The sequence below is a fragment of the Triturus cristatus genome, chromosome 8 (assembly GCF_964204655.1).
Source record: "Triturus cristatus chromosome 8, aTriCri1.1, whole genome shotgun sequence".
NCBI lineage: Eukaryota > Metazoa > Chordata > Amphibia > Caudata > Salamandridae > Triturus > Triturus cristatus.
In genome coordinates, this window is record NC_140591.1 from 156,215,417 (window position 1) to 156,242,115 (window position 26,699).

A 26,699-nucleotide genomic window follows, 5' to 3' on the forward strand; every position below is an offset into this window, starting at 1 on the left:
CCAAGAAGGGTGCACTCCAAACCAGCTTAAGGGCTTGGGGGGAGGCACGCCGAGAAAGCAAGGCTGAGGAGGAGGACAGGGATAGAGAGCCCGACAGTGAGGGAGCTGGTTTGTACCAACCTGAGGTGGGGAACCTGTCAGCGGGGCCCAGGACACTTTCCAGGAAGGGCAGCAGTGCCTCTAGCGGTGGCTTGTCTGAAGTGGAGTTAACAGACCGGAGGGAGAAAAGGCAGCTCACATGGGACTTAGCAAGGCTGGAGAAGGAGAAGGAGGAACAGAGGATGGCTCATGAGATAAGGCTGAAAGAGATAGATCTTCAGATCCTGAGAATCGGGGCACACCCTGTACCTAACGGTGGCAGCGAAGAACGAGAGTACACCAGGGAACCCAAACCCTACCTGCCAAAGGACATAGTAGCTAGCTATGGAGTGGGCGACGATATTGCCAAGTGGCTAGCGGCCTATGAAGTCTCGTTAAGGGCCCATGGGGTTCCAGATAAGTACTGGGGAGGGGGATTGTACAAGTACATGCCTCCAGCTGGTAGGGATGCTTTATTGGCCCTCGAAGAGGATGAGCAGACCTACTACCCCACCATGAAACTGGCGCTCATAAGAAAGTTTGGACTAACACCCGAAAAGTACAGACAGAAGTTCAGGGGTAGTCACAAACTGGGCACACAGAATTGGGTGGACTTCCTGGACTATGCAAAGAAGGCAAAGAGGGTTGGATTCAGTGCAGTGAAGTGAGGAGCTACGAGGGGTTGTTTGATCTAGTACTGAAGGAACACCTGCTCGAGAAATGTTTCCCTGAACTGCGTCAACACCTGGTGGATAGCAAGCTGACCAGTCCCCGGAAGCTTGCTGAGGAGGTGGACATTTGGGCTAGTACCCGGGTGTCCACAAGGGGGACTGGAGGGGATACTCAAAAGGCCGGACAGGGCGCCCCCCAGAAGAAAGAGGGATGGGAAAAGAAAAAGGAGTTCTCCAAAGGCCCCCAAAATAACTTCCAAGGGAAGGGAACAGGATTCACCCCTAGGGCTAACCCACCCAAAAACCCTAATCCTGGCCAGAGTCAGCAGCCAAGGGTTGTCCATTGCTACGAGTGCGGTGGCGTTGGACACTATAAGGGAGATCCGAAGTGCCTGAAACGACCACCCCCTCCCATTGGAGGAAAGACCCCCGGAGTAGCTAGTGTAGTGCTCGGGGAGGAGATGCCCTTAACTAAGGGAAGGGGAGTGGGCGGGTGTCACTTTAGTGTCCCTGGGAGAACGGGAGATGGTTCCTAAGATCCAGGTGCCCGCAAATACTGTAAAGTATGGGCAGTGGGTCACCATCAACGGCCAAAGAGGGGAGGCTCTGAGAGACACAGGAGCCAGTATGACTATGGTACGTAGTCAACTGGTGTCTCCAGAGCAGGTAATTCCCGATGTACTCCACCCAGCCGCGATGGCTGACGGCAGAACAGGCCACTATCCAGTGGCCGAGGTTCCCTTTGAATGGGGGGGGGTTGCAGGTTCACTTCGAGTTGCCGTAAGCCCTGCCGTGCCAGTCGATTGTCTACTGGGGAATGACATGGAGCACAACGCTTGGAAGGAGGTGGAATACCGGACTCACACTGAGATGCTGGGTACACCTGACTGGGCCTGTGTGAGCACAGGGTCCGCGACTACCCGGAGAGGGAGTTCGTTTCGGCTGGAGCCTGGAACAAAGGCCCAGCCAGCTGCCAGTCAAGGGAAGAACCGAGGACAGGAGGAGCCTGCCTCGGCGTCCACACCCCGTAGGACGGATAGGCCACCGGAGGTGGTGGACCAGGAGTCTGCGGTGGGGGACGTTACCAAACTGGAGGACCTACCCATCCCGGCCGAGTGGCACGTGGAGGGAGGCCCGTCCAGGGAGGAATTCTGCCAGGGCCAGAGGGAGTGCCCTACCCTTGAGGGGCTGAGGCGACAGGCCGAAGCCCAGGCAGCAGGGAACGTTGAAGGGAACTACAGTGTTTACTGGGAGGATGGCCTCCTCTACAGTGAACCCAAGGCACCCCTACATGGATCGTCACGAGCCTTGGTAGTCCCTCAACGTTATCGAGCCTTCCTTCTGGAGTTGGCTCACGAGATCCCCTTGGCAGGACACTTGGGGCAAGACAAGACCTTCGCCCGTCTTGTCCCACACTTTTATTGGCCTCAAATGAAAGTGTCGTCCGATACCTACTGCCGGACATGTGTGTCTTGCCAAGCCAGTGGGAAAACAGGGGTGAAGCTAAAAGCTCCCCTGGAACCACTTCCTGTCGTTAGCACCCCCTTTGAAAGGGTGGGCATCGACATTGTGGGTCCGTTAGATCCACCTACTACAGCTGGTCACAGGTTTATCCTGGTTCTGGTGGATCATGCCACACGGTACCCAGAGGCAATACCTCTGAGGACCATAACAGCACCTGTTGTGGCTAGGGCCCTGATGGGAATCTTTACCCGAGTGGGTTTTCCCAAGGAAGTTGTGTCCGACAGGGGGACCAACTTCATGTCAGCGTACATGCGGGCGATGTGGAAGGAGTGTGGAGTGACCTACCGGTTCACAACTCCTTACCACCCACAGACCAATGGTCTGGTGGAGAGGTTTAACAAAACCTTGAAGGGCATGATCAGAAGTCTGCCTGAAAGCCTGCGGAGGAAATGGGACGTCCTCCTACCCTGTCTACTCTTTTCTTACAGGGAAGTGCCACAGAAGGGAGTGGGCTTCAGCCCCTTCGAGCTTCTGTATGGGCACCCTGTACGTGGACCTCTCAACCTGGTGAGAGACGGATGGGAAAGAACTCCCAGAAAGATTCCCCAGGATGTGGTGAGCTACATGCTGGCCTTCCGGAGCCAAATGGCTAAGTTGTGGAAGCAAGCTTCTGACAACTTGGAAGCCAGCCAAGCAGTGATGAAGGCGTGGTATGACCACAACGCTCACCCGGTGGAGTTGGAGCCTGGCCAGAAGGTGTGGGTGATCGAACCAGGAGAGCTTAGCGCCCTCCAGGATCGCTGGTCAGGACCCTTTGAGGTGTTGGAGAAGAAGGGTAAGGCTACCTACTTGGTGGACCTGAAGACCCCTCGTCAGCCCCTACGGGTGCTGCACGCCAACCGCCTCATACCCCACCACGAGAGGCCCGAAGTCATCTTGATGATGGTGACTGACGGAGCAGAGGACGCGGAAAGCGAGCCTCTCCCTGATTTGTTTGCGTCTCAAGAGAAGGATGGGTCGGTGGAGGGAGTGATTCTCTCCCCATCTCTAACTCCTGAACAGCGGGAGGACTGCCGCCAGGTCCTGGGACAGTACTCTTCGTTGTTCTCCCTTGTCCCGGGTAGGACTCACCTGTGCGTCCATGACGTGGACACAGGAGACAGCCCACCTGTGAAGTCCAAGATCTACCGGATGTCAGACAAGGTGAAGGCCAGCATTCACAGTGAAGTCACTAAGATGCTGGAGCTAGGAGTGATCGAACCTTCTAGCAGCCCCTGGTCCAGTCCGGTGGTACTAGTACCAAAAGCTGCACCACCGGGTGCCCAACCGGAACTGAGGTTCTGTGTGGACTACCGGGGACTGAATTCAGTGACCAAAACTGATGCTCATCCGATCCCTAGGGCGGATGAATTGATTGACCGGCTGGGAGCTGCCCAATATCTAAGTACCTTTGACCTTACTTCTGGGTACTGGCAGATCTCTTTGACTGATGGAGCAAGGGAAAGGTCAGCCTTCTCCACGCCCAATGGCCACTACCAGTTCTGTGTGATGCCCTTTGGGCTCAAGAACGCACCTGCCACGTTTCAGCGCCTGGTAAACCAGATCCTCACCGGAATGGAGAGTTTCTCTGCTGCTTTTCTGGATGACATAGCCGTCTTCAGTAACAGCTGGGAGGATCACTTGCGTCACCTGCAAGCTGTTCTCCAGGCCCTGAGACAAGCTGGATTGACGATCAAGGCCAGCAAGTGCCAGATCGGGCAGGGGTCGGTAGTGTACCTTGGACACTTGGTGGGTAGGGGAGCGGTGCAACCCCTCCAGGCGAAGATCGAGGCCATCATGGCCTGGGAACCCCCCAAGACACAGACTGAGGTCCGAGCTTTTCTGGGCCTCACGGGATACTACCGCCGCTTCGTGAAGGGATACGGTACCATCGTAGCCCCCCTCACGGAGCTCACGTCCAAGAAACAACCTCGACGGGTAGTCTGGACGGAGGCTTGTCAGCAGGCCTTTGTGAGATTGAAGAAAGCCATGTGCGAGGCCCCGGTCTTAAGGGCCCCAGACTTTTCCAAGGAGTTCATAGTCCAGACAGATGCATCAGAACATGGCATTGGGGCAGTGTTATCGCAACTCAATGAAGAGGGTCTGGATCAACCCGTGGTCTTCCTATCCCGGAGACTACTTCCCAGGGAACAGAAGTGGAGTGCAATTGAGCGTGAAGCCTTTGCAGTGGTATGGGCTCTGAAGAAGTTGCGGCCATACCTGTTTGGCTCGCACTTCCTAGTTCAGACCGACCACCGACCCCTTCGTTGGCTGATGCAGATGAAGGGGGAGAATCCCAAGTTGTTGAGGTGGTCTATTTCCCTACAGGGAATGGACTTTCAGGTGGAACATCGGCCTGGAGTGGACCACGCCAATGCAGACGGTCTCTCAAGGTATTTCCGCCTTAGTGATGAGAACTCCCAAGGGGTTGGGTAGCTCTCCCCACTTTCAGCTGGGGGGGACGCGTGTTAGATCTGTCAGCCCTTTGGGTGGTCCCTCCTCATCATTATTTATTTTGTCCCACTTTTGCCTCAAACCCTGTTTGAATTTTTCCTTTTTGGGAACCACCAGACTTTTTAGTGTTGCTGCAGATTCAGGGAGCCATTTTATCTACCCCTGAAACTTCTGTCTGATGGCCTGGAGCACAAAATGGTGGCCACCTGTGACATCACCAGCACCCACTGGAACCTACTAGCACCTTCCAGAACATTCTGGAGCCCTGTGACAGTTGGAGGCGGTTTAGAATGTTGGGAAGCTAAGACAGAGAGTTGGCAGTTGGAGCTGGCAGTTGGCACCTGACTGGTGAAGAGTGAGCAGCAGAAACCTGAAGGAGGAAGGAGTGAGGCAGCAGGGGTGGAAACTTGTGCCTGGAGTGGGGTCCATAAACCCACCCTTGATACTAGTCCCTACTGACTGAGCCCAGCCTGGAGCCCTGTGTGGGAAGAAGCAAGAAAAACCATCTTAAGGACCTGGACAGCAGGAACAGGCCTTAGAATCCAAGAACAGCAAGATCCTGACCTGGATACTGGTTTCCCTGGAGTCCGACGTCGAGAAGCTAGAGACCCGGAGCCCGTGGTGGAGAAGCGGCGCTGACTGGAAAAGCAGACGTCGTACCCGGAGCCGCCAGAGGTCGAGAGAGGGCGCCGACGGAGGTCGTGAGGAGTACCAGAGGTCGAGGAGGAAGTCACCCGAGGTCGAGTGAGCGGCGTCGACGGGGGAGTGAAGTCCGCCCTCCGGAGTCGCCGGAGACCGAGGTGAAGCGTGCCGGAGGTCGGGAGTGGAGATCGCACTCCGGAGTCGCCGGAACCTGAGGAGAGGAGCACCGGAGACCGGGAGTGAGGATCGCACTCCGGAGCCGCCGGAAGTCGACATCGAGCCAAGGCCGGCCGACGTCATCGAACCTGAGGTCGCCATCGGACCGGAGCCGCCCGAAGTCGACATCGAGCCAAGACTGCCCGACGCCATCGAATCGGAGGTCGAGATCGAGCCGAGGCCGCCGACATCGAACCGGAACCGCCTACCGGCGTCGTCAAGGACTGACATTGTGCCGAGGCCGCCGACATCGAACCGGAACCGCCTCACGGCGTCGACACGACTCCAGCGGCGTCGGAGCTTCAGAAAAAGGGCAGTAAGTGGAATAGAGGGCGCCAAAGGCCCTGTGGAATCCTAAGAGACTACTCTAGGGGTTAGAGAGGTGCTGGAACCAGCTGGACTGTGCCAGGGGTGAGCTGAGACTAATTCAGAGGGGTTGTGTAGAGTGAGAGAGCCAGGTCTCTAGTATTTCCCCCCTTGATCTACCTCAGTTTAGGCCTCAGCCTTGTCCAAGCCAGGGAGTAGACACCCTCAAGCCTTCCACATCCCCACAAGCTGTGCCTGGGTCAAATCAGCCCATAGAAATTTAAATGTGATCTGATTCTATGAGTGTCACTGTCAGCGTTTAATTATTTATTGAGGGCACTGTATTTATTGTATTTAACCTATTTATTGCTTCACTGTATTTATTGTTCCACAGTATTTATTGATGCACAATATTTATTGGTTTGCAGTATTTATTGCCTCAGAATATTTAATTGCCTGTATGTATTGCACTTATATTTATGCCTTCCTTATTTATGATCACCCCTATTTATTGAATCAATAAGACAGTATTTATTTGACCTGCACTATTTAAAAAGCCTTGTATATTGTGATTGTGTTAATATTTATCTAATCAGCAACTAAGAGAAAAAGAAGATAAACAGATATTTTCATAATTTTTACGGTGTAGAGTCGTTTTTGGAACGGATGCACGCATGGTTATTGTATGGGTATGTCGTATGCTTAGCACGGTGCCTGATTCCTGACCACTCGAGCCAAGCTACCACTGTATGTCCTGGAAAGACCCCGTTACCACCAACCTCTTCCGGTGTGGGAGTGGAGTATTTCCAACAAGTATTTCGTGAATATCTTGCAGCGCCTTTGTTCTGCGGACAGCCCGTCTTTCAAGGGCCCTCCGGTGGGTGAATGTGCTGGAGATGGGGTTCCTACCCTGGCCTATGAAAGCGCGCCCTCTGCAGGGCACTATTGTAATGAATTTCCATCTTGAACAAATCAACAAATGTGATTCGGGTCCATGCCCGTCGCCCCGTCCCCCGGTCCGGATCAGTCCCCTTTCTTGCCAAAACGTCGAGCCCTTACAAAAAATACTTCCATCCTCGAGCTCGGTAAGGGTTGATCAGCTGAACCTAAACCGGGCACTGTGGCCCAGGAGGATAACGCCACATCCTCTCCCCTGGCTTAGCACTCATTCGTAGAAGTCTGTTCCTGTCAGACTGGCTGGAGCGGGAAGAGAGTGGAGAGACACTCCTCCACTGCGCGCGTGACACATCCACGTGCCAATTACATGGAAGTCATTAATTATAAGATGATGAAATCATTGTGTGACAAGTGCCCGGTGCTGTCCGCGCGGTGCGGCCTCGTGGCTCCTGGACCACAGCGCCCGGTTTAGGTTCAGCTGATCAGTGATGGTTCTGCCCAGCCCTGTAGCAGATTTCAGGACGGAAGGTCTAGAAGGTAGCTGAATCGCCCACATGCGGGCATGATATGTTTGGGCATTCCCTAGTCAGCATCCGTGCACACTCATGACTTCGGGCCAAAAAGCCAATAAGCCAGGTTGAATGCGTTGCAGAATCCTGGGCCCTGCACAGAGACAAGCCTCAACTGCCTGCTTGGGATAATAATAACTTTCATTTTTAGAAAGATGTGTTTCCTCGAACGGTTCCACTTCATACAAATGTGCTTAGTATGTGAATAAAAGGCAGGGCACCTTTTATTTTGTAAGCATGTCCCTCTTGTTAGGATCACCCCCCTGGTTTCCGCAGCAGTGTAGTAAACCCAAGCTTCCACTGGACAAGCCTGGGCAGACCCATCCGTAGGACTTGGCGCAGAAGCGCAGCTCTTCTTCCGCAGTGGAATGGTGGCATCTCGGTTAGAGGCGTCTGTGTTCAAGGTGTGCTTCCACAATATAGTACAATAGGCCTCGGACAGATGTTCGTGTCAAATTGTTGCACTGGCTGTCCTTGTGACGCATATGCTGCGTGTGTGATTGAACCTGAATTGTTTTAGTCCACATTTCATTAACATGTTTTACATTTTGGTCCTGGGAACAAAAACAATGGCATGTTATTCCGAATACATTAATCATAAATATAAAATTAAGATAGTGACCAGTTGGAAAGTCCCTTTAAATTCAGAGAAAGGATCAAACCTTGAAAGGGAGGGCTCAGATGCAGGGGAAGACCTTAAAGCAGGAGCTGTGGCTGTAAAGAGAAGTGACGCAATCCATACAAACAAGTAATGCAATGGCTACATGCGAGTAACCTTATTGTAGTAACAGACAGAGCTGGAGACTCAGCAGTGCCTACGGTGAGCAAAAAAACTATGGATTTAGGCCCAGATCTCAGTACTGGGGTGAATGTATGACATTGTTCTGCATTCTGTCTATCAATAGTTCTTTTTGCATTTGTCACCCCGAGTGGGACGGGTATGCTCAGACGTGAGTCCAGTTCTCTCCATGCCACTGGAATCAAGCTATCCTGGCTGAAGAGTGGTGAAACCCCGAAACCGGTCCTAGGATGCTTGTTTCCAGTCCAGGGAGGACCTGGCCTGGCAGTTCGGGCTGGACTGTTCCCATAGGGCACAGGGTCAAGACTGATTTGCATATGGCTGGGTCCAAACTGGAATGGCATGGTGAGCAAAAAAAGGATGGATTTAGGCCCTGATCTCTGTACTGGGGTGAATGTATGACATTGTTCTGCATTCTGTCCATCAATAGTTCTTTTTGCACGGTGTTACAGGAGGCAGGGATGGGACTAGAGGTCCCTTTCTGTCTCAGGGCCCATGTAAGCGGCACCTTCCGTGTTGGCGTAGTGAAGCTGTATAGGATTGCGCACCGACACTGTACATTGATCGTTACATGTGCCCCACCAACATAAAATCCTGTGAAAGCGAAATCATGGCAGCCATATGGCTACAACCTGTGGCTGAGATTGATTCAAGCATTCCATTTATTAATTTTTTAATATTCTTTAGTGTGTCGCCCTAAGTGAGACAAGCAGGGACAGCGCCCTGGGCAGAAAGAACATTTGGTGTTTGTTGTGTGACGGTAGGAGGTGTGAGGAAGATGGGAGGAGTGTAGGGGGATGATGGGGAACTAAAAAATTATGCAGAGGTACATTAAGGGCTGATTACTAAGTCTTTGATGTGACCAGATTGAGACCAGGTGGGATGGGCGGGCTGCTGTTTGCATGACATCAAGTCAGGCAGCTCCCTGCTGAGCCCTTCTGAATATTTGGTGCCCCGGGCCTGGGCCCAGCTCTCCCATGACCAAGGCCAGCCCTGGGGACCGGTGTGCTCAGACGTGGGTCCAGCAGCAGCCTGTGCAGGTAAGAAAGATAGGGCCGGGTTGGGTGGGGATTCGGCAGACGACCACGATAGAAAAATAAATAATTAATTTTCCCTCGTCATTGTCTGTTGAAATCTCCCCAGCCCCCAACCCGGCCCCACTGCTCTTGCCTGCACGGGCCAGCTGCTGCGCGGGTCCTGTGTACCCTGTGTCACTGGAGCCAAGCTATACCCCGTTGATCAGCCCATAAATGGGGTGAAACTGGTCCTGGGTTGCCTGTGTTCTGGTTCAGGGAGGACCAGGCTTGGCAGTTCGGGCCTGGTTGTTCCAATCGAATCAGGTTCATGACTGATTGGCATATAGCTGGGTCCAAACTGAGGTGACATGGTGTGCAAAATAATGATGGATTGGCATGCAACCCCGAGTAATTACCATTAGCTAAGGTTAATTCAGAATTCCATCCATCCCTTCTTTGTATACTTTAGCATATGGCCAGACCAGTACGCACATGAGCCCACTCTCACTGTTGGGTTCTCCTCATAGAAAATGCAAGCAGGAATACAGGCTACAAGCACTTTCTCGCTAGCGTAAGTCTGACACATACCACCTCCATAGATGGTACGAAGGGTAGATGTACAGGGGGTAGCAGGCTGGGTATCAGAGTGTGTTTGTTTCTCCACTGGCATCTGATATGGATTCAAACCCACAGAAAAAACCACATAGTTTGATTAACACTGCAACCTTTTTGGGGCTGAAGGAGCACTGCTTCCTAGTCTCACGGGATGCACCATGTTATAACTAGGCCCGGACAAAATGTAATTTACGATGGCGTAATCGCGCATAATTTCCAGAAATGTCATGTTACACATGCTACGTAAAATGCTCGAGATTAAGCCATTACACCATATTGTGTAGTTGTGATTTTGGATCACATCTGATATTGCGCTATTTTTTTAAATTTTAGCATACAATGTGCCCTCACGTCCAAAATAAGTGCACAGATACATTTTGCAGTAAAAGAAATAGCACAAAATGCCAGACCAGCATTTCGCATGGGAAAGTGTAATTTTGTGTAGCTTTTGGGGGCATTTTGAGAATTTTTTTGCAAAGAAAATTGCAGAAATTCCATCCAGGCCTGGTATTAATTGTTTTTACAAACAGCCACGCTTTGGTACACACAAGGGCACAGTATTAGTAGCTTGTGATCTCATTTGGGTAACACATTCATCCCAGAATACACAACTACAGCGTTCCAGTTCACTTAATTACTTTTCATAATTCCTCGCAGTTTCGACCTGGACCATATAAACACGCCAAGAAACTATCAAGAAAACAGTAGCATCTTCACTGTGAGCTAAACTGCAAAGACACCAATCTGCAAATAAACCCTACGGCCATTCTAAAATGGCGTCCAAAATGACCTCCTGAGACTTCAAATATAGGGTGCAGTTACAGTGCTTTGCCCAGAGGGCAGTAGAGACGCGCTCCAACTCTCAGAGCAATACTTTTAAATGGACAGTACTGTTCGCTACTGAGTACCTGCACTTCTCAGCATTGCTGCAATACACTGAATAAGAGAGTACTGGCACTTCTTAGCAGCAAACAGGTACCCTAAAAAGTGATTACCAGCACTTCTATATTTCCATTTAAAGCAGAGATACATCCCAAACATCCAGTTACACTGCTCTTCGGCATAGCGTCACTTCACACAAACAGTGTGCTCTTACCTTTCTTCTTCCACCACGGTCCTTCCCGGATGGAGAAGGAGACGTCCTTGAATTCGATGTTCACGGCCGGCCTCCGGGGCAGGTAGGAGAACCTCTGGGCCTCCGTCAGGCTGTTGTCTACTTTCTTCAGGTGCCCGTTGAGCAGCGGGGTCTCCTGGCCTCCGGTCCCGTTGGACACCACTTCGTCCACAGACACGCACACGGACTTGGGCTCGGCCATGGCTGGGGACGCGGTGCCGGCGCTCTAGGAAAGGGAGGAAGAAGAGGGTGAGAATGAAGCAGCTGTCAATCAATCTTCTTTAAAAGAAGCACTCGCATTAAACGGAGCCCTGGGAATGCTGATCGATGGAAGTATGCAAGTCAGCGGAGTCTGGCCTTCCATTGCGATTCAGGGCTGCGCTTAACTGCAGATGTGAGCACAGGCGGACAGACTGGAGGAATGACCTTATCTCACTTCTACACTTCGAGGCGCTATGGAACAGGGTTCAATGTAGGCACCAAGTCGCCGAGGCACTCGGGTTCCAAACTGCACAGGTAAATCGTGGCTAGGCAAGCCTAAAAAAAAAGCATTCGTGCCAGTGTAGATGCTGGCAAGGGCATCGATAGGGGCCCGCTAGAGTATGTGATTGGCTCCCTCTGGGTGCCCCTTGCAGCTCCCATCAGCGGTTTAAAGACAGAGTGAATCCGTTCTTGCAGTGCCGTGGGAACAGTGGTGCTAAAAGTATTGATACAATTTAGACAGACATCAAATCTTCTTGGGCGTCAAAAGAGTCAATCACCTTTCATCTGCACCAGGCGCTACATTTGGCATCGGTATAGCGCCTTATGCCATCCTTAGGTCGCCTCCGAGTGCTGAAGGGTCGTTGTTACAGGTGACCCATGTCCAGTGTAGCTGAGGCTGTGTGCTGCGCGCGCCCCGGGCCCCAGTGAAAGGCCGGGGAGTGTGCAGAGAGCAGTCAGTGCCCAGCGCCGAGATACCGCCGGTTTGTAGCAAAAACCGGGAGCTTGTTCTTTCCCACGGAAACCATTTGGCACGAAGGGCGCCCACTATCGCAACGTTCTATTTCACTATCTATTCCCACACATTTCTAACTTTTCTGTCGAGTATAGCTCGGTTCATCGTAAAACAAGCATTTGTGGCCACCAGTCCCTGAGAAGGCCTTTTTGAGGGCGGGACGGCTGGAGGGAGTGGGCATTTTGGATGAGTGACTTAGTGACACGGGTACCCCTTGAAGCAGCAGGTGCCGTGGCACCGGGTCCCAGGTGTGTGAGGGTCCAACTGCGCCACAAATATTTTCACTCCTTATTAGGGCTTCAGAAGCCCTATTTCCTCCCTTGTCGTTAGCTCAGTACACGAACTCACGCCACGGATAAGCATAAGGCAGCTGGAGCCTACCACGGCTAACACAGTCACGGAAACACTTTGCATTTCTGTGTGGTATGAACAAATGAATGAATGAACGATTTCAGTCATTCATTGGAATGAAAGCACAGCAACAATGGGGTGTTACTAGGCAGCGGCCTCGCGTGGCAGAGGCCCAGTCACACCCTGTCTTTACTTGAAGATTTTAAGAAATGCCGGTTTTCATGGCCTGGTCTTATGTTACTAGTCGCACAGGGTCTTTCCTCTCTGCTGCTGCTGGAGACATGTCAATCACTGCAGAGAGGCGGCCCTGAGGGATACACATGTGAGAGCGGGGCCAGCATGGCCGTGTGCATCTCCAGGTGGCGCTTTTGGGCAACTTCCAGGGCACAAGTCCTAAAAAACAGAAGTGGGAGGACTAGCCTAGTTAATCAGTATGCAAGTGGCATCACAGCTCGTGACATCACGGCATGTGACATTGTGGCGCGTGAGGCGCGTGACATCACAGCACGTGACATCACAGGAAGTGGCCTCATAAGAAGTGACATCCGATCTTAAGCATATATGTTTAGCAGGTGTATCATGAATACATTTGAGCACATTTCGAGTATACTTGAAAACCCTACTGATTTAGACAGAAGATTCACACTTTTGTACACTACACATAAACATTGTTGCCTTTTGTCAGCGTAAAGCTTCCTCTAGCCATAGTCCTTTAAAAGAAAAAATTGTGATATTTAAATTATTATAACGCCTCCTCAGGGGTAGTAAGCGCTATATTAATGCAATTTATTTTGACCAAATACGGGGAAAGATCACCTCATCTGACGTTCTTACAGTGCATACATATCTCCTAAACAGGGCCTGAACAAAGTGAAAAGCTGCCTCTCTTAAGTATGTGTGAAGTGCTAACAAGATGTGAGCTTTTGTTTCCCCTCTGCTGCATTTGCTTCTAGGTGTGAGGCTCCTGACTGCTCCCAGCCATGAGACTCCAAGCAAAGGATGGCTGATGACCCCTCAGATTCAGCCTTCGTTATGGGCCCAGCAGGAGTCAGAAATAAGAGAGCCCATCCCGTCCCCGCCTGCACATTGTTGCAGATCAAAAGCAGACAACTATGTGCAGGCTCTGCTGAAAGTGTCCCGATGTTTGGCAATTACATCAGGACGAATTTAGCATCTTTTTCAGTGGGGGCCAACTTCTTGGCAGGGTGGACAACGTCCACCCTGTGAAAAAAGTGGGTGGACACCATCCACCCACGTGTACCCCTGACTGGTGCCCTGGCAACTTCGTAACCACTCACTCACTCAATCATGCAGCTACTCACTCGAGGTGCGCGAGCCACCGAAAGCTCGAGCCCGAAGCCTGGCTCGGGCTCAACTCAAGGTCCTGATGGAACCGCGACGAGCCGAGCTTTCATGCATCTGCGGCTTCCCTCTCCCTACTGGGATATAACATAACGGCCAGAGCTGCCGACTGTGAAACTGGGGACGCAGGTTCGAGTCTCGGCGTCTGGGTAAATCACTTAATCTCCTTATGCCTATAAACAATGTTTGTGTTGTAATTGAGTAATGTAACTGGTGTGCATGTAGAGCTCTTCTATACCTTTGGGTCAAGTTGGAGCTATATTTTAAAACCTACAGAAGAATGCACTAAGAGGTTAAAAATAAAAACAAATCTTTAGCATAAGGAAAGACAAATAGATACCCATTTGCTAGCTGATTTTACAGAGTGAAACCAGAAAATCTGGAAAAATCATGGCTTCCTTGCTAAAATTGTGTGATCTTAGGCAAATATTTCATTTCAATAAAACTCTTTCTCTTCACTGTCGCATTATAAGCACTTTCGAATATTTGAGTTTAGACTATCAGTTGCACAAAACTCTCTCTTTTAATAAGTACTTCTCAGTGCAGTGCTATAATTTGCCCAAAATAATATCAAAGCTACCACATGTGAAAGGAGTGCACTTTTTTTTACTTCAAAGAGACTTAATCATATTTTACGTGGTTTGTTGTATGAGTTACATAATACATATTTTCAGGGCTTGGCTCGTGCATGGGCTCTAAGATCCGAGCCAGACCCTTGGCTCGGCTCTCCCTGTTAATTTGTTGGCTGGTCCACCTCTACTACTAACTAATACATTATCTCGGTCATTCAACCTCTAATTCACGCACAAGGCCATTCACTGGCCCACCCACTCACTGTCTCTCACAGTCATTCATTTGTTCATTCTCTTAATACCTCACTCATTCAGTCACTCACCAACTGATGCATTCATTCATGCAATCTCAAAAGGAGACCAGGAATTTTGAACATGCTAACCCTTAAATCGCTGTGGAGAGGGCGTAGTCGCATCATACCTGAAAACCCAGGTTCCTCTTCGGTAGCCATGCATGAAACATACATGCCAGCCAATGTTCAGGAATAAAGCAATAGGGCAGTAAATAAAATATATTGAACACGAGTTGTGTCGAAGGACCCAAACGTTTGGAGTTTCCACTATATTGAAAGGAAAATCAATAAGGCGAGACAAAATCCATTATAAATATAGTTTATGTTGTCCGTACTACTATGAACAGGATATATTAGATTGCAGCACGAACCTTTTTCAGCAGTGGAGTGAGCACGTTCTCCTAGATAATCAGCCCACAGATGGTCAGGGCTTACTCAGCTTTTCATCTATAAGGGGCTAATAAAACGAGTAAAAAAAGTTGACTCAATATGTTTCCTAATATACAAGTGCTTTGAGATAATTGTTGCAGGCGCTATACAAGCAATAATTGTCATCCAGTCACATAGAAAACTTGGCAGCCAAAAGTGGAAGGTAAGACAAGAGGTTGTGACAATGAAATATGATTTTGGGTGAGCAAGTTAAGACAGGAAGTGGGCTCACTGTGGGTGTGCCCTTGCAACCCCCATTAATGGTTTAAAAACAGAGGGACTGTGTTATTGGAGACAGACTGTAGTAGTGGTGCCGCACTTTAGCTGGACATGTTGCTTGTGACCGCCACATAGTGTGGCGGTCACAAGTAGTAGTTGAATTCCGTGAAACTAATTTCCATTTCATTTTTTCTTGGGCGAAACAATAGCTAATTTTCATATAAATCTATTCTAACCTGATTGCGGCCACCAGGATAAAAGTCCAGGGCTTGACAATTAGCTGTAACCAGAAAATGGTCATAATAACAGCATTTTATGTAGTGCTGAAATACCATACATTTTCGTTTCTAAACTGTATTCTTATACACGATGGTACTGAATTTACTAATCTTGAGAGAATGAAAGGCTGAGTAGGCCCTACCGAAGTTTAAATCCGTAGTCCACAGATGGTACACTCACCCCTGCAGCAAACGAGTACTGGGCAACTATTCATTAAACTATGTAACCTCCAGGACAAGGTAGCACAGAGAGTGCAGCAATCACCGGAGGCGATTACTATGGGCCTTCAAGTGTTCTTGCGGCGGCTGCGCACCCACTGTAATGTAGTCTGCATCATGAAATCCATGACAACAAACAGCGTGCCAGACACTATGCCCAGCTACACATCATCAGCAACGACCCAGGACTCTCACTGGCACTCTCAGCAGAGAGGCCAGGCATTGCATGGTCACGGAAAAAGTTGTCAGGCAGTGGCTGGAATGTGGGGTTGGGGGAGGTATGGAGAAATATTGTGTCTGCTGTTGGTTTGAAGTCAAAACAGAATTTAACTTATAAACGCATAAAGGCACCTCTCGCCCCCCCCCCCCCACACACACACACACTTCACAGATGCAGTCAAGTGCAACGTACCATTTCAAGGCAGCGCATGATGGAACAGACTGGACGTTCCACTTAGATACAGATAGATTCCAAGAGGACGTGGTTATGTGACGTAGTAACTCAGCCAAATAAATTAGGGTAGGGGTGAGGGGTCGCCATTATACCTAATTGTAAAGCCGTGGGCAGATCTTTATCTCGCTCTGACACAGTGCCCATTTTTTACCCAAAATGTGATAACTTTAAAACTTGACAACCTCCAGTGTCTAGTTAATTCTGTAAACGCGCAAACCGAACATTTACACCTACGTAACTATCTCAAAAATACTTATCAATTAAAATCGGCATTTACCCACCTATCTAATTTGTGTATCTGTATAGCGCTTTACTACCATTTACATGTTCTAGTAGCGCTTTCGGGATCACTGATTTCTATTACAGCTACGCTTAACTTCAGTAGTCACTGGCACGGAGGCACAGAAATATGCCATGATTTGCCAAAGATCACACAGTGCGGTTACAATTTAGTCAGGAATATGAACCGCTTGCTCCTGGTACAGATATTAACGCACAGCGTCGAGAGCACCAATTTATTCCTCAACTGAAACATAAGAATGGCTAGCGCCTCTAATGCAGCCCTTCTTAAGGTCTAAGCAGGCACAGTTCTGACGTCATGGTTTGTTTTTCAAAGGTCTCTGGAACAAAAACATAGGAGTGGCACTTGTTCGACAAACATATTTTATCCCAAAGGGTTAATTGGACTTCATTTATTTCATAATGTTTACAGAGCAGCCACAATTGGAAAAGAACGCCACAATATGATAGCCTAATGTTCACAAACTATCCAGGGCATTTCAGTAAACCTCGTGCATAAGAAATACACACAGAATGAACCGATTTTCAGTAACAACCATTTTGCCAGGAAAAAAACACAATTATTCAGCCCCAAAATACTCCAGCAATCACCGCCACCCTGGCATACGTCATTTCATTTTCCTAAAATGCGGTGGAAGTTTCTATTGTTATGAATAAACTAACTCGCAATCTTAATGCACTATTATCTTATATCTAATACAGTAAAAAGTACCCCTGAAATTGATGTGTAGTACAATATTTATAGCGGTTATAAGTCGTTTGCAAGAAAGCAACATGCAAAACTACATATTCCTATGAAAATGACATACTAACAAAGCAGTTTTCAAGTCGACGTTTTTTGATGTTCAAAACCCACCTGCCTATTCCCACAAAGCAGCGATTCTCCCGGCAGGGGAAAGAAATGGTCCGATGACACACAACGGGCTTGAGCGGGGCACTCTGTCAGGTCTATTCTGAAAGCGAAGGATGCATCCGAAGCGGGCTGCGCATGCGCAAGAAATGTCCTAATCCGTCTTTTTTCCCCCACTGGAGGTAACTATCGGTCAGAACGGGCAGCGCATCTGTCCCAATATCCATGGTGCAGATAGAGACCACGGGGTTGGCTAAGGCATCTGCCTGGAACAATAACAACCAGGGCACACACGGGTACCAGAATCCATATATTGACGGCACCAAGGACACATTTAATAACAAATTCCATTCGTAAAACATCTGATGTGCATTGAGTCACACCTGAGTCACGTTTTTAAACGAAGCTTTCTTCTCTTTAATTACAGGTTTGCAAAATAGTTGAAGTCACCATCGCTGACACGATTAACAGAAAACATTCCCGAGAGACATATTTCTATAATAAAACACTCAGCAATTATTGCACTGGATGTCACCGCCCTATATCCTGCTCCGATGCACTAAAGGGTGATGTCATGCACACTTTATTATAATTATAACGCTCACGTTTCAGCCCTAGATACACCTGTCTGATACACGGCGTGACGTCACTACAGTGGCAGTAGCGCTAGTTTCCATTGCACGGGATGCACAGAACCCTGCACCCCTTCCCCTTGTATCCCGTACACAGGGTATCTGTGGTTACCAGCGCCCCACACTGGAACTCAGAGCCAGCAACCCCTGCACCCAGACCCTCCCTTCAACAAAGCACTCACATCTTCAGCGGGAGGAAGTGGAAGGACAATTCATCTATCTTGACCAGTAAGGTGGCCTTAGCCTGACTTAATAACAATGCCAGTTAGGATGGAAATGTCCTGTTCTGATGGTGTTCCGTCGTGTTTGTTTCAGTTTCACTGTGCATATCTTGTTTTCCAATAAACACATTTGGTTTGTTTTGAGGCAGGCTCCATTATTTTGCTAACTAACATCCATGCTTCTCTGTCGTGTTCTAATTCTCTGTTTGTTCAGAGCCTCTGACAGAAAATACAGTGCAAAGTTTACGCAAAAAATGGGACATGAGCGTCTTCTACGACCGACCATAAACACGTAGTCGGGCGAAGTGGATGGACTGGGTGATCAGAAAGCACAAGGAGACATGTATAGGCTATTGTGTCATTGTCAACATCACTGCAGTGAGATAAACACAACCATCGACGCTAGCAAGGCACACATACATCCAGGGAGTGCAAACAGCCGAGCACAGGTCCTTGCTCCCCCACCGCCACTGACAACAAAGAGAACCCCACATAATCTCAATAATACACGAAGCCACTGAAAACTGAAACTCTTGCATTATCACCACCATTAGCAAATTGTAATAATAATGAGAACACAACGATAACAAAAATATTTGAGACATATTCTTTACTTAAAACCACAAAAGTGGCAAGGAATCGTTTCGAGAAGTGTTAAAGCCAATAAATGAGCATTGTGTTTTTCAGTTATTTTCATTTAAAACATTTTAAACAACGCGGGACATAGCAACAGCCCACACTGACGAGTACTTTCGTTACACCTTGACATTTTTCGTTCTACTAGAAGCATTAAGAGGAATGCTATGTTTTCTATTGGGTGCCGGGGGTCCCCCTCCCATGACACTTTAACCATCCCCACATGTCCTTTGAAAGCAAGTCATCAATCCACAAAGTGAAAACTCACCGTGGCTGAGGCTGCTGAAAAAGCTGACATGAGACAGGCCATTCCCCGGCGGATAGAGTCCGGGCTCTTCTGCTGCCAAGTAGATGCTCCAGTGCCTGCCCGCAGCCTCCTGTATCAGCGTCTGCAGCTCTGTGTACAACACAAGCTCCATCAGCACCGCAGCTACTTCACGCTCCTTAGGCGACGTCACCGCCTTTACGCTGTAGCGATTGGCCTAGAATCCGCAAGGGGCGGGGCCTGGCTGCTGCAGGTAGCAGTGCACGTGCTCTTTGTTTTGGCTTGAGTGTTGTTGGCTTGTCGTCAGCGAAATAGAAGAAGGACTCTGCCTCGCGCAGCTGGTTTCAGAAGCCTTAGTCCTGTCACAGATTGGCCTTCGCTGACTGAAAAGGATCGACACGGCCCAGACTGTTTAATAACAGGTTATGATTTCAGTGTCAGGACTGGCTTAGAATTCATCCTCTCGCCTCTATTTTAGAGAAATTTAGCAGGGAGTTTGCTCGAATTTATCAAGTAATTCATTTAGTTAGGGGTATACCCATCAATAACCCTCCTATTACCTGGGTATCTGAAACACAATTTAGAAAAAATTGGTAAGGAGGAAACAATAAAGAATTATTTTAAACAAGGATACCTTTAATTATCCTGTCTTATGTGTATATATTCACATTTTTCTCATTAAGCCATTTTATAAGTGAGCATTTAAAAGGAACATATGTTTACAAATGATATCTCTACAACAAAGACAAACTAAAGCTACTGTCCACCATGAATTATTCCCTGTTGTGGAACCACCTTTAAATAGTGTGGACTACCCAGAAGGTTCATACATTGCGTATAGGGACATCACTTTCCAAATAATTCAAAAAGAAGCAATGTGAGACTATTACAGCCACAAATAATTCAATTAAATTGCAGTCCTTCTGTGAAATACTGTCGACGCGGTCGCGTTTCAGCCGGTATATTTCTTATGGCCTCTTCAGGACAAAAACAGCAGCATTCTTAGCTATTGTCCTATACTTCGGACATCCTACACGAAGTGGACTTGCTAGTGGGCGTTGGTATTTATTTGGTTCTGCCCCTAGCTCAATTATGACTTCGCCTGGAGATGAAATAACTTGGTTATCTTGAAATCCACTGTAGGGTGATAAATCAACCTTCGTGTGCACGCTAAAGGCTCCTATATTGTTCACTTTATGGTCTACGTGACATCTCTCCGAATTCGCTGTTCCACTCCGAGTCGCGGTCAAGTAACATAAGCTTAGCTGCCAAGGTTTCAGATTGCTATGTGTGGCTTTTTCTTAATTTCAGTGTAATTATAAGTGACATTGCTACTATCAGTGACACTTTCTCGGGAGCAAAATCAAGCAATGAAGACGAGGAAAACATATAAATATCAGAAATTACTCCCCGTTGAGCAACGAGAAACTTTAAGAAGATCTTAAAACTGCTGCAAAGCACCAGAAATGGAAGGGCACTAACCTAGTGCCCAGGTGGACTCCTGCCACTCGCTGTCCCACGTGGGAACCAGCCCACCAGGATGTGAGGCTTCCAACCTCTTCTCAGCTCTGAGGTGCCTAATTAAAATTAAGAGTCAAACAGTGAGTCACGTGACTCGCAGACTCAACAGCCGCAGCAGACAGGCATTGGGCAAGCCTCACGCTGGCTGAGGCACACACAGTCATCACAGCTGACAGCCAGGGCACTCTAGTTTTATTTTAAAAACTACTCTCAACCAATGAAAATTACCCTAAAGCGGACCGCCTCAGTCGGCACGCAATTTCCTGCTCAGCCTCACGGACAGCGGCACAGATGAGCTGCCTAATCACAACACACTGACACTCACACAGTACTAACTCAAATAAGAAAGGAAGTTCAGATCCTGGTGTAGAGAGAGAATTTAAGATGGTCGAATTTAAGATGGTCGAGGGTGATCAACCAAGGTATCTGTAAAATAGGAAAAGCTTGAGTTCCTTTTTTGAAGGTGAATAGGCAGGTGGTTAGGTGGAGGGAGCAATACAGATAGTTCCAGATTCTTGTGGCACTATCAGAGAATGACTGGCTCATATTTCCCAGGGTTCCAGGAGCAGAGATTGGGCATTTCTGGAATCCCCATTTGCACCAGAGATTTTCAGTTTCTCATTGAGATAGGAGGGTGAAGAGGAGTGCAGCACCCTGTGGGTAATGCAGGTGGTTTTGAAATGGGCCCACACTTCAATGCAAATCCATTGGAGGGGTAGCATTGCTGGGGAAATGTGGTTAGTTGTCCTCGTGCAGATGCAATGATGAAATGCAGTTGGAAGTGGAATGTGCAACGGTAGTTCTGATTGGGCTAAGATAGGAGTTTCATGCACCTTACTGTTGGTCTAAATTGTGTTGCCTGGTGATATTGCCCTACCAGGGTGGGGAGAGAATGCCAATGATTAAGCATGACACTACTATGTGTGTGAGGTTTCCTCTTCCATAAAGGATCACTTTCCTTAGATAGGAGGCAACTGTTCAGTGACATCCAAAATTTGAATTCTTGTACTGTAACATATTTTTGGGTTACAGTACACTACTTGCTTTCTTCTAATAACTACTGTACCCTTGTTTGTTATTGGTCCACCTCATGTTGCCTACAGTGTATTGGCTACGAGTGACTTATGTGCACTGGAGCTGCTTGTTAGTGTGAGCTGTCTGTCTTCCCTCAGTTCTGGGAGTGTTCGTCGCATTGCCGTACCTCTTCGCATTGCCGTACCTCTTCGCGGAAGCCGTAGTGACGTATAGGTTGCAGAGGAGCCTGGGAGTTGCTAAAGAGGATTTCTTATACTGCTTGGAGCAAGGTGTGACTTACTTTTTCATGTTCAGGACCTCTGTAGATGAGTATTGGCAGTTGCAATGTTGCGCAAGCCTCTCCATGTGCTCCATGTTTGTGCAAGGCTATTCATCTTCAACACTGTGACGCGCCTCTGTCACGCCTGCACGTCTCTGCAGTTTGTTGTGTGTGTCTCTCACCCACAGATTGGATATGCAAATAGTGATAGATTCAGGTTCATCTTAAGCAATTGTGAATACATCTGTGTGGTACAGTACATTTTGTGATTTGTTGGGATGTGCATCCAGTGAGTTACACTGGTCGAGAAATTCCTATAGTAGGATACAAGGTCTTGCAATTGGTGTTCAAAAATAGGCAAGCCAAGTGCAAGTTGTATGGGGCTGAGTATGATCCGTCGGTTGGATGGATCAGAATGTTTTAGGCATAACATTGAATCCCAAAATTGAGAAGTGGTTATGATGATTGACAATGAGGAAACAAGAATGAGAGATCAAATGGAGAAATCGTTATCCAGTGTGTTTTTGGAGGTGGTTGGGAAATTTAAGGGATTCTCTCACAAGATCTTGCTGAAAGATGGCTCTGGACTTATTTGTCACAAAATTAGGAATAGCCCATTTAGTGTCAGAGAGGAAGTTCAATCTGAGTTGGAACCATTATTATGACAAGTTACTATAGAGTCTGTGGAAAGCACCAAATGATTGGCCCACTTGGTTGTGGCACACAAGGCTAGTCACCAGGTATGGTTATGTGTGGATTTGAGATCTCTCATTAAGAATATTGTCATTGACAAGTTTTCTTTACCAAGGATTGATGAGCTACTTGCGGAAACCAGATGTGTAAAATGGTTTTCCGCAGTAGTTTTGACCTCAGCATACCATTAGGTGACTCTGCAGCTGGCTAGAAAAATCGAACTGTATTTGTAACTCTATTTGGTTGCTTTAGGCTTATAAGATTGCCGTTTGGTTTGACCTCTGCAGCGGTGGTATTTCAGAGGTTAATGTTCAACTCTTCCAAAATGAAAAGGGAGCTGTTTTTTTTCAGTATTATGTATGTGTCATGGGTAAAAACAAAGTGGCCAGTTATTTGACTGATACCACATGGTTATAAGATACCTTTTGGATGACAGTTAAGAACCAAGTGAACCACAAGGATGAATTGAAGAAAGTTTTGAGTATTTTGAAGGAAAGGGATTGATTGCTAACTTAAAGAAGTGGACATTTGTGGCGAGGTATGTCATAAATCTGGGCCATGAAGTTAGCGAGACAGGCATTAAACCCAAGAAAGAGATTTTGGCTTCTATCAAGGAAGCCCCACCAGTCACTTGTAAAGATGAAATAGGACTCTTCCTAGTGTTGGCTAAGTTCTACTCTAAGTTTGTGAAGAACTTTGCTTGTAAGACATACAGTAAGACATACAGTTTAAGACAATTACTTAAGCACAATTAAGAATTCGATTGGGTCAAGAGCTTACAAAATAAATTTGAGTCTATTAAGAATGACATTTGCCCAGCTATTCCCTTGCAGCTCAATCATTGATCATGATTGATGCAATTGGGAAGGGTTTTCGAACTATGCTTTCACAAATGACCAGAAAGGGGTTGAATGTACTTTATACTTTGCTTCATACTTGCAATCACCTTCTTAGGAGAAGTTTTCTGTGCTTGAGCAGGACATTATTCCGGTTGGATGGGCTAAGGAGAAATTGAGGCATAATATGTGGGGTTCAGAATTTATAATGCACATAGATTATAAAACCACTTACCAAGTTTCTCACTAATTGAGCATTGAAGGCCACTCCATGCATTGTTAGATTGGCCTTGATACTGCTTGACTGTAAGTAACTGGCTGAATATGTTTTGGGAACATAGAATAACGTTGCAGACTTCCTTATCAGGTCTCTGATGCCTATGGAAGAGTGAGTGTAGACTGAATGGGATGAGTATTGTGTGGTTTCTGTGGACAATGTGACCCCACGTGTGATCCTGGAAGAAGAGTGGCATGCAGAGTACAACTGTGACCCTATCTTGAATAAGATTAAGGAATATATTCAAGTCGGAAGACCAACAAAATGTGTGCTGGATGAGGATTGTAAAAGGTTTTGGATGGTGAGGAGTGAGTTCTCTACTGATGAACAGGGTTATCACTTAAGAGGTGAAAGGATACTTCCACCTACCTCTTTAAGAAGTAACTTTCTTAGTTTGATACACAAAGGTCATCTTGGAGTCATTAAATCAAAATCTTGAGCGAAAGTTTCATATTGATGGCCTCGGCAAGACCTTGATACTGAGAGGTTTGTTCGGCACTGCATTCAATGTGTCAAAAAAGACAAAAGTCAACAGCTATTGAGGCTTTGTTCTGTTGAGTGTACAAATGGCCCCTGGGAGCTTTTGGTCATTGATATTTTAGGATCAATTTTAGATATATATAGCACTCCCAAGTGTGTGTTGGTGCTAATTGATATGTTACTAAAGTGGAGTTGAAAGCTGTTGTTTCCTTCTTGGAGAAGGTTTTCCTTATAGAAGGAATTCCGAAGGTATTGTTGAGTGACAATGGCCCACAGTTTGTGTCTGGTTGCATGAAGAATTCTTTTGTCTAGAAATGGCATTAAGGCCAGGCATAGCATCCACCCAGCAATGAAGCTGTCGAGCACTTCGATAGAGTGTTCATTGGTAATGTTCAAACTGTGATTAGTAGTGGTGTAAGTTGGAAAGAGGAGTTTAGAAAATTGGTTTGAGCTTACAAGATCACTCCCTTTCTCTAGTTACAGTCCTTTCAACGTACTTAGGAATAATGAACCTTTTACTAAGCATAATACTGCTTGGATGGTAGGTGATCGGAAGAAAGAGAGGTCATCTGCTGTAGTGAGGAGCAACATTGAAAACGTGCACAGTGTCTACTATGATCTCAAACGCGGAGTGAGGAATGCTGAATTGGAGTTTGGGGACTGGGTTTGAATTAGAAAACCTATAAGACCATGAAAGGAATTGGTAACTTTTCCCATATGTTGCAGAGTTAGGTGATGGTAAAGTGTGGTACATTAGCAAGTTGGCTAAATGCAGTAAGATTCTTTTGTGAATGGAAGAGTGTGGAACATCTGGTTCTTTTAGTAATTCCTTGAGGTGGAACAAGGAGGCAGTGAGAAATGAGAGTGAGAGTGTACCTGTTGAGCCTGGCTCGAGTTTGGCTGCGGACAATTCCGATTCCAACCAAGTACCTGTTGTGCCTGGTTCTAGTGTAACTGGGTAGGATTACAACCAATTTTCTACCCCCTCCGGAGAGTTACAATGGAGGTTTTGACCACAGTTCAGTCTTTCCCAAGAAAATTACCAGGAGTGACAGGATGGTAATAGGACCAGAGAAATTGAAGCATTTGTTACAGATTAATGTGTTGTCTATATTTTTCTATTCAGCGTAATGCATAATTCAAACGTGTGTTTTTGTTCTTTTACTATCTTGGATAAGCACTCCCTTAAAGGGCACTGTTAGTTTTTAGGTCTCGCTGGCGTTGCAGCACGAAGTGCTGCCGCCAACAAGACTATTGTTGCCGTGTTTACTCCCAAGGGAGACAGACCTGGGCACGAGCCGATTCTGGTCTGGGCATGAGCCGATTCTGGTCTGTGAACACGCTTCACAGTGGAACAGCTTGTGCGCGTTAATTCCAGTTGAGTGCTCGTCTCCGGAAGACGTGCTGCGCATCAATTATAGTTGAGTGCTCCAGCAGCCTGGGGTGCCTGTCGACATGCTGTGCTAATGATTACTGTGGGATCTCATGCTGTGATAATTCTCACTTTCTGTGTTGTGATCGGGAGCAGGCGTATTACTGGCGCCACCGCCACGCCTTCATTAGTCATAAAAGCTGCATGGCAAGCGATAATTAGGGCGGCATGTTTTAGGACATTTTTAGCAATTACTTTGTTTACTTAGTGCTATTAGTGATGTCTTTCGTGCATCCAATGGTCTATTTAAACGTGCCGCACTGAACATTTTCAAAGAAGGCGAATCAGCGACATTCATTGGAGACACAATCTATTTGAAGACGCTTTTTTTACTGGGGTAAGTTCTGTGAACTGTTTAGTTTGTTTACTTTATTATAGTATAACTGGCAGGGTTGGCTAAATTATGCGAGAAAAGGAAAAATATGCAGGAGATGATGGTATGAGGCAAGTGTGGCAAATGTATAATTATGCGTACACCATATAAAAGCTAGTTGCAAAATGTCCGGTGTTGGGCGGATGGGTTCACTGTGCTGTTGCGTCGCCTGTAGGTGTGGTTATGAGTGCATATGACTAGCTGGCGACATGTCCTTGTACTGTTACTAGCCTTTGCACTTGTTTTTTTTTGCATATATATATATATAGCACAAACTCGACCCGAAGTTTATTGGATCGCTTTACAGGAGCACCATATTTACATTACACATTCAGGCACGGGGAGATTAAGTGATTTGCCCAGAATCAGAGGATGTTGATGCGACCTCGGGGCTCAAACTCTGGTTTCCAGCACCAAAGTCAGCAGTTTAGCCGACGGACCACATCCTCGCCCTTGCCCTGCTGATTTTCAGGGACGGCTGCTCTGTCTTCACAAGGGTCGGGCAAACTATGACTCCACTGCCTGACCTGGAACAGATCTGTTAGGTGTTTGTATTTATTATTTTTTTTTTTATTTAGCGCAAACTCAATCCGTAGGTATTGGAGCACTTTACATGTATACCACATCCATTATAGAAGGACACATTCATGTTTGGTAGGTACGTGGATATTAAGTTATTCATAACCGGCGGAGCCAAGGCTGGTCTCTCTTCCTCTGTGACTCCGGTTGCTGCTCGCGCCTCGTGTATAGCTGGTTTTCCTAGTTATCTGGCGAATACAAAAGCGGGCTTTGCTGTGTTTCTGTTTAAAGGCTACACATAAGGGGCTCAACTGAT

The 26,699-nt window shown here is 47.4% G+C and overlaps 1 protein-coding gene across 2 annotated transcripts in view; it reads right to left on the minus strand.

Annotated features, from left to right (window-relative positions):
• ABCG1 (ATP binding cassette subfamily G member 1) overlaps nt 1–19,096 on the minus strand; it is a 159,572-nt gene extending 140,476 nt beyond the window's left edge. Inside the window, exons 1-2 of one of the 2 annotated variants that reach the window (XM_085621212.1) lie at nt 18,962–19,096; nt 10,863–11,106 (exon numbers count right to left, since the gene is read on the minus strand). In XM_085621212.1, coding sequence (XP_085477338.1) covers nt 10,863–11,106; nt 18,962–19,003 — 286 coding nt within the window. In that variant the 5' untranslated portion in view covers nt 19,004–19,096. Of the gene's footprint in view, nt 1–10,862; nt 11,107–17,210; nt 17,309–18,961 lie in introns of those variants that run through there. The other variant, XM_085621213.1, reaches the window with a different exon arrangement.
• Nucleotides 19,097–26,699: the final 7,603 nt, after the last annotated feature.